General features: G+C 43.9%; 1 protein-coding gene across 1 annotated transcript; it reads right to left on the reverse strand.

Annotated features, from left to right (window-relative positions):
- Positions 1-1624: 1624 nt before the first annotated feature.
- LOC135697365 (uncharacterized) lies at positions 1625-2322 on the reverse strand. Its single transcript, XM_065216979.1, has 2 exons — positions 1901-2322; positions 1625-1856 (listed from the first exon to the last, which is right to left on the reverse strand). The coding sequence occupies exons 1-2, from the start codon at positions 2320-2322 to the stop codon at positions 1625-1627; spliced, it is 654 nt and encodes a 217-aa protein (XP_065073051.1).
- Between the last annotated feature and the right edge of the window lie 6440 nt (positions 2323-8762).

Genomic DNA, 8762 nt, shown 5'->3' on the forward strand with positions numbered 1-8762 from the left:
GGGGTAACTGGTGGAATGGGTCTTGGCTTATTTTTAAGGATTTTCAGAAGGGCTTTGCACAATCTGGGAGAGAGCGGATCTTGTTAGCAAAATCTTGATTTCTGAGGTTCACCATCCTGGTTTGGAAGGTTTTTGTAAGACGATTGCAATCGGTCTTCAAGACACGTAAACCAGAACGCTGGTATTGCCTTCGGATGGAGTTACGGAGTCTGATGAGATCTTTGGTAATTCTATCAAGGTTCAGAGTATTGCTCACCTGTCTGGATACTGGCACTTGTTGTTCCCTGGCCCGGGATATCGCCTCCTCGATGGAACGCAGACACCGGTCAACGTCTTCGGGCGTCTCCGGAAGGACACCGTAATCGACAGTGGAGTCGACAGTGTTGGAGCTGCTCCCAGCTGACACGATGGTAGTTGAGTCGGGAAGCTTGGATCCGGTTAACGATGAGCCTACTTCGGCCACCATCGGATAGTGATCCGAACTCAGCTCCTGATGGGTCACAGGTAGCGAGATGTTGTCTCCCATGTTGCTGATGAAGATGTCTATCGTGGAGTGAACGACAGACCGGCTCAACCGGGTGGGAAAGTCCGGCGCTAATATGGTGTAGCGAGCCTCTTGCAGGTCGTCGTTCAGGATGGTGCCGTTTTGGTTGCGTCGACTGTTGCCCCAAGCCTGGTGTTTGGCGTTCAGGTCGCCAGCGATGATGTTCTTTTCGCGCCGTCGAGTTAGTTTGATGATTTCCCTCCGCAGGTCTGCTGCCGACCCGTCCCTGATGGTGACTTGCTTGGAGCAGTAGGTCGCAATTATGGTGAAGGGACCGACAAGAGTGGAGACTTCTACCCCTAAAGCTTCGATGGTTTTCAGCTGGAAGCTCGGCAGAAGCCGACAGCAGATGTTTCTCCTTACAGCAATGGCAACTCCTCCTCCCCCGGAGCTGGTTCGATCAAGTCTTAGAAGCCGGAAGTCAGGAAGGTAGAAGTTTACCTCCGGTTTCAGGTGGGTTTCGGTGATAACGGCAATGTCGATGTTTTGTTTGTTGAGGAAGTCAACGAACTCGATGATCTTGCTCTTGAGCGAGCAAGCGTTCCAGTTGGCGATCTCGATGGTTTCACGGTCCATAATTGTCGATGAAACGTGACGCAGCAAGAATCTGCTCGGTTCTGGTTCTGCAGGAGCGCTTGATGATGATTGCTTCTGCCATGATGGTAATGAGTTCCTCTGTTGTGAGTAGCTCTTCGTTTTCATGCGATGGTGGGGCATCATCTCGACACCACGATAGTCCCGGGGGAGGGGACGAAACCGTTGCCACATAGTACTGACGGCCGGATGGTTTGGCACCTCAGCAGTTGGCGGGACCGATGCAGCAGCAGCAGCCAAACGGTTGTTGAGCGGTAGTAGCGGAAGAATCGGAATCGGATGCCGTTGGCTAATGGCGGGGAAATTCTGCTCATTGCATGCCGGTACCTTTTTTCGACCCGGCTGGTTCTGCGTGGAGGCCCTTTTGCGGATTTCCATGAATTCCGCACGCTTCGGACAAGACTTGCTGGTAGCTCGATGTGCTGCACCACAGTTGGCGCATTGTGGATCGGCGTTCTCCATCCTCTCGCATTCTTCGGGTGCGTGTTACTTGCTACATTCGTTGCAGCGATAGGCCTTGTGGCAATTTTTGGTCCCATTCCCAAACATGAGGCAGCTTGAGCATTGGGTGACGTTACGGGGCGAGGTTGGTAGCGTAACCACGATCTGGAAAAGCGCCCGAATAAACTGCACGTCCTTCAAACACGTTGTGTTTCGCTCGAGGTGGACCAAATACAGCTGGTCACGGTACTTGCGGGAGGCGTCGTGCCAATTCATCCTGAAAATTGCCATGGCTTTAGGCCGTTCTTTTTCAGCTCATACGACAGCACGGCGATTTCCATATCGGGCAGACCACGCACGACCACCTTGAGCGGCTTGTCCTCCTCGATGTCGTGAGAGAAATACTCCCATTTTTCCCGCTTCAGCAGCTCTTCGATGGCGTTGTAGTACTTCCTTGCTGGTACCATCAGCATGATGCCTTCAGTGCACATGCGCATGGTGCACTTTAAGCCTTGCTCGATGTAGAATTTGATGTTCTCCTGAAGGCCGGGCGGAAATCCTTTGACGAAGAATCGTGGTAGTTTCTCCTTTTTCTTTATTTCCGGTTCATCACCATTTTCGAGAATGGCGTACCGGTTGTTTGACAGTAGCTTTTTCGATGCCGACTGAGCGTTGGCGGTTTCCTGTCGGGGACGCTTCCCAGACGAGCTTGCAACCGCATGACCACGCGGCGGTTTTCCCATGCTGGGATCAATCGATGTTTCACTTAACACCACGAAAGAGAGACGCGAACACTATTGAACGAAAACGAATACTCTACAGAGAGAGAGAGCGGACTGGACTGCTTGAAGATCAAGAAGAGAATGAATGAACAGAGGCATTACAGCAGAGCTGTTTTATATCTTATCAGGTTCAAGCAGAATGATGTGTAACCAAGTGGTACTCGTTTATGATGACTGGGTTGGGGAAAACGATTATTTCATGAAATCAGTGATAACATTATAATTTGCGCATTTTTCAAAAGTTTTCTGATTAAAAATTGAAAAAGTGTTCAGCAGATTCTTTAAGTAATATCCTGTCGATTGGCGTATTTGGATTTTAATTTCATCTATAAATGACAAAGTTACAATTGAAACCTAACACTATTTCACCACACATATTTTTTGATTTGCACCCCAGTATAGTCGACAAATACGTAGTTCTACGTCAAAAAGGTTAGAAGGCAATGAACACCAAGATTGGTTTTCCCATAGTAACCTCCATATTAACATCAAATGGTTTGTGCCAAGTCAGTTTCTAACCAAATGAGCTTAAATTTTGGGAAGTTAATCAGGACCCGATTTGAAACCGATTGAGCACTGTGGAGCGAAAATTTCAAATTTTGCATCAGTCTAATGCATATAGCTTCGTCTCATGATAGTGATAGGACCTGTTTTGTCATTCTCACATGACGGACATGATATTTGCCAGCACTTATTCAAGCTGCATTCTGTTTGATTCTTATTTATTCTGGACAAAAATTCATAATGATGAACAAAGTTGGACTAGAATGATATCATTGCTGAAATTCAGAGGGTGGTGGCCAGTAAATTTTCATTTTGAAACTCTAAATTTAAAAAAAAAATCCGGTTGTTCGTATTCAGCAAGAAACGAGTATTCAGTAATTTTGGGATTTAAGAAAATTTCCTCGCTTTCGACATTTTTTAGAGTTTTAGGCTAAGACAAATTTTCAAGATTTGTGCATTATAAAAATTTTGTGATGCTAGATTTAAAAAAAAACCAATCAAGGCCTCCCTTAGTGCAGTCGGTAAAGGCGTAGCCACAAAGCAAGACCATGTTGGGTTGGTTGGGTGGTTGAGTTTGATTCTCGGTTCGGTCTAGGAAATTTTTGGGTTGAAAAATTTGGTAAAAACGTAAATGAATCATTAAACAATGACGATGTTCCTGAATAAGTAAAAAAAATCTCCTTAAAATAGATCGGGTTGCTCCTTAAATGATTGATCAAAATACGTTAAAAATCTTAAAATGCTCAGTAAATATTTAAAGTACGCTCCCTAAAATAGAGAAAACTGTACTTAGTATGCACCGCTTTGCACCATTTTGAAGTGTAATTGTACCATATATCATCGGAAAAGCTGCTGTAGAAAGGTTAATAAGTACCATGAAATCAGCTGAAATGTTCAGTAAAAATGCACAAATGTACACAACGATTTACTGAACATTTCAGCTTCCTTCTAACTCCTCAATGTAAATTAAACCATTTCTGATCATAAATTTTATTACTAGGCCATCACTGCTCGCTATTTTCAGAATACACACAAGCACATCATTAGCAGCTCTCATTATGAGAAAAACTAAAATTCAGAAATGCGTGACGGTCTTCAGTGACCGTGTCGTATGACAGAGACTGTCATATGATATTTTAGTTTGGTACTGTACTTTGATAGCTTGTTTGGCAAGTGTCGAAAGCAAAGGCAGCGGATTATCACTGAAAATGCGTCAACTACGGAGACCGCTTACAACACTGCTTGAAAGAACTTTCAGGGATCTGACAAGTTAATTCAAAGGAAACGCTGAGGACAATTCCTAAAAAAATGCTGGGAAAGATTCTTAAGGAGCTCTGTCCAGAATTCCAAGATAATTTTGAGGTATATCTAGCGAGAAAAAAGTAGAAGGGTCTGTGCCAAGGGGCACGAACGGGAGCTTGACGTAGGACCGCTAGGGCACGGAAAAAATGTGAAGAAAATTTAGTTCATTTAATTGATCTATCATGTTTATGTTAACTCTTTCCGTTTTTGGCGTACCAAATTTGTAGTATTTTTTTTTTTCAAAGAGAAAGTTGATGAAGAGAATCGATCAAAATCACTTGCATCCCTGCTTCCAAGTTTGGTTACAAGATTACAACTCTGGAGAGCATATTGTGTGGTCGTTGGGGGCGTGTGGTTCTGAATATGGATAAACAGGCACAGCTAAATTCTATTCCAACTCTTTACTGTAATAAGCTTGTTGGCCCTGAAAAGGGCTGTTTTGTTGCCAAAGTTGGTGATGATTTAACCTCCAAAACCGTACAGAGTGCATCTGTCGCCTCAAAGCGTAGATTACATCCATTGTCGCTTACGCTTTGTGTGTTCTGAGTAGGTGACAGCATCACGGATCAGATTTTCCAGGAACACCTTCAGCACACCTCGTAGATCAGACCGGAGATACGGTTGACACCACCACGGCGAACCAGACGACGGATGGCGGTTATCACGAAGAATCTTGCGATGACGCTTGGCGCCTCCTTTACCAAGATCTTTTCCTCCTTAACCACGACTTATCATTTTTGCTCGTTGGAAAGAAGAGTGGACTACCTAACCTTCCTACTGCTGCTATTGATGCTTCTACTGCCTGCTCACCGAAGCGAAAATGATTATATCTTTTCATGCTAAAACAGAATGATGTAAAACCAAGTGGTACTCGATTATGACGGCTGGGTTTGGGAAGAAAGTTTATTTCAAGAAAACAGTGATAAAATTATCACTTTTAATTAGTAAATTGGACAGTGCTTGACATTACCACTTTTTCAATAGTTTCTTTTTGAAAATCAGTCGCGTAGAAATATTTCTGAACGATTGGTGATAAAATTATTGAAATTGGTCCAGGGGCAGCTGAGTTATTATTGTTCAAAATCTTTCATAATTTTGTTACATGTTCCATTTTCGGTTTTCACAAAGTGTACCCCCATATAGAAATCACAGACGTAGTCCTACGTCAAAAGAGAGAGAGAGTGAGTTGAAACGAAGGACAGAAAACAAACGTGTTCACAAGTTAGAAATTCATTTTGCGCGATTATATCTCAAATCAGAAAGCTAGTTCTGAACTCGAATAATTAAATGTATGATCGAGAGTTCGTTCAAGATAAGCTACCTACAATTCCGGGTTGTTGCAGGGAAGAAAGTAAGGTTAGCATACTTGAACTCTGTAAAAAATCTAATGTTCAAAATAAATTACAGCCTTAAAGTTTATCGAAAGCAAATTAAAGGATGGGTCGCATTTCCCTATTTTCTCTGCAACAAGAACCATAGTAAAGGATAGCTTGCGATGGTCCTTTCAATTGATTTCTTATAAATTCGTTGTTCTATCGATGATCCCTTGAATATCGAGTTGTGCATGAGACTTTCATGGAAAATAAGAAACTCTGAATTCCCGAGAATCGAACGTGATTCTTGAAATTCTTGCAGAGCCGTGTAAATGGTAATTAACAAATAGAAAGCCAAACATTTCAACAGAAGACAAATATGCCTGCTAGAAGTACACCCTTTAATTTTAAACCAAACGGTTTGACCTTTTTCCCCCATCCCAAATAGGAGAGCTCGAACTCAACAATTGCTGCCGTGGCACTATCTCACCACTTCCATCGGGCAGAAAGAAAACGGAAGCCCCAACTAAAGAAATCGAACATTTCCCTTGCTAAATAGAAAAGCAAACAACTCCGAACAGTTCAACTTGAGGCGGTAAAAATCGGACAAAAAGGGTCACAATCGTCGCACAGACCTGGGCGCCTCCGGAGTGGCACTTAAAATGGCATAAACACAAAAAGGCCAACCCCGACGACGAAATAAAGGCATCTTCTCCATCAGCCATTCACTTTGTCCGTATTATGGATGCATTGCAAAGGCAATGAAGAGAGATGGAGATGCATCCGGAACTGCTGTTCGTACCAAATAGCGCACCACTTCAATTGTACCACCACGCCACTGTGGAAGGGAATCCAAAGAGACAGCAGTGCGAACGAGACGGCGAATTTATTCCGCATTATAATGGTAATATATTTCAAAGCTTGTCAAAACTGTTGGCGAAATGATAAATTGTTCTGACAGAACGAGCGACATCTATTTATTATCTTCCGCGCTGTGTTGTTGTGCTTTGGATGGCGATGGAGCGGCCTGGAGGTGGATGGGTGTAAGGCTTTGGGCGTTCAATGCGGTAGCAGTATTATACACAGAATGCAGTGTGTGTCTCATCGGGTTGGCTTGGCCTGGCTGCCCGAGTTGATGCCAGTTCCAGATTTGAAGATTCTTGGCAGATGACGCACGGGAGGATGGGAAGGCAATGCTGCTTTCTCCGGACGTTTTTCGATCAGACGTCATCATTCACGAGTTCGAGAGTGCAATTGCGACGAGGTCAATAGGAAGCACATACACGAGGCTACTAATAGGTATGCGAAGTTTAATAGACATGTTCGATTCTGTTGTTGGTCTCTCTCTCTCTCGCAGTGGGTAGTTTTCGCGGATGAGAAATGTGACTTGATGCGTCGTCGTCGTCGTCGTCGAATGGAGCAAAATGAGGTCATAACAGTGTGACTTATCGGCTCCGGTCTGGAAATAGTTTGAATGACAAAAACGACAGTATATCAAACTGCTGCATGAAATCATAACTCAACCCTCAATCACTGTTTGGGCGACTATTCCTCATTTCATCACTATCGCCATCACCTGTCGAGAAAATGAAATCAAACTATTTTTCACAAAATCCCTTTCAATGGCCATGGCAGGACGAATCCAGCATGCATATCGACGCTGCTGTGGTGATGCAGCAACAATCGCAGATCTCTCTGATTGCCATCGGGCTAATTTCTGGCTCGTCCGGGTCATCTAAGGCATCTGCATAGTCGTTCCGGATGGTAGACCCATTGCTTCCGATGATGATGCCGAGATAAGAGAATAAATATGCAATCACACTGTTAGGCATCATTACCAAATCAGGGGTTCTCTGCATATCCTCGTCGAGAGTCCATTGTTTTTCTAGCCATGGTTGTTCATTTTGAGGCCCAGTTTGCAGATCAACCAAAAGTGCGGGTATTTGACTGGCAACAGCAACAGCAGTAGGTCCTCTGGCGAAATAATTATGTCGTCGTCGTCCACTGGTGTGTCGGTCGGTGAAAGGGTCCACGTGTTTCGGTTGATGATGCGTGCTGTATGTGAATGCCGTAGACAGCTGATAATGGCTCACATGGAGCACAGGTCGAGGAGGTGGGGGCACAGTATGGAACCGAAAAAGGAGTTTGTCAAAATTACCTGCAGCGATGTGAGTACGAGGGATGGTCTAATTAATTCGATTTACAATTTTAAATTAAACCAGTGTATGCTTTAGACATTTATAAGCAGCCTCGGTTAACCAAACATGTCTTCTAAAAAACAATTTCTGACCATCCCTGCCGCTATACATTCCAACCCGTACGGAACGTTCTAATCGAACCTACCACCACGTTTCTCTCCCAGCAAGTACAACTGCCATTGCCAAAATCGGTCTAATTGCAATTAGTGTATGAGCACGACAAAACCTCCATATTTTAATTAAAATATATCGTTCCACAAACATCAAAGACATCGCAACCTATGGCTGAAGTTCGAACACAATCACACGCAATGCCCGTTATCCTCCGATCGGAGGAGACATTTGTCAAAGCAGCCCTTTGTCTTGACTAGGATGAGAGGACACGGAGCAATGGCAGTATTCCGCTAGATTAATTTAGCGCTGTATTCTCTGACGAAAAATTCTACCCATCGTCACGGAGCTCCTATCTATCTATTAGTGTACACACACAGAGACCCCACCTCGTTTAACCCATTATTTTATCCCCAACAACATGTCACGATTTCAATCCCAATATTCCGTGAGATCGTTTCGCGATATGAAAAATTATAGTAGTTCATATGCGCATCGTAACGATACACCCACAACCAGAAGCTATTTCTTGTGCCAGTACAGGGGGGCCAAGCGCACGTTTCCGGACTTTATTCTAGGTTACTTCCAGTTCCGACAACTTTGGTGGTGGCCACTGGAAGCAGTTAGCTGCACACGTTTCTTTCGCGTTATCGACTTATTGAAAATAATAAATTGCTGCTACTCGACAGCACCAACAACAACAGCACCACAGCATAAGCGAGCGCATGAAATGATAAAATAGTGTTTATAATATTAATGTTGCCACCATCATGAGCGGGTCGCGGGATGCAGGCCAAAGTTCTACCAAACTACTCTTGGCATTTCGGTGCTACCGTTCAGTGGTGCTTATATATTCGGTGAGTTCAGAGATTGAAATTTTCGATCAGTTGCCAGATAAGCTACGAATCACTGAAGCTGCTTTTCGCAGAGCTGAGCATCGACAATATTTTCATCTCTCATTCTTCAACGATTA

This window comes from Ochlerotatus camptorhynchus, unplaced genomic scaffold (assembly GCF_037179485.1).
Source record: "Ochlerotatus camptorhynchus isolate MF236.1 unplaced genomic scaffold, CSIRO-AGI_Acam_v1.1 ptg000070l, whole genome shotgun sequence".
Classification (NCBI taxonomy): Eukaryota; Metazoa; Arthropoda; class Insecta; order Diptera; family Culicidae; genus Ochlerotatus; species Ochlerotatus camptorhynchus.

What these genes read in the sequence shown, in the direction of transcription:
- LOC135697365 (XM_065216979.1), bottom strand. Translation starts at nt 2,322, where the DNA reads ATGGGAAAACCGCCGCGTGGTCATGCGGTTGCAAGCTCGTCTGGGAAG. An exon ending in ATGGAAATCGCCGTGCTGTC is followed by an intron (nt 1,857 to 1,900) that starts GTATGAGCTGAA and finishes GGCAATTTTCAG; the next exon opens with GATGAATTGGCACGACGCCT.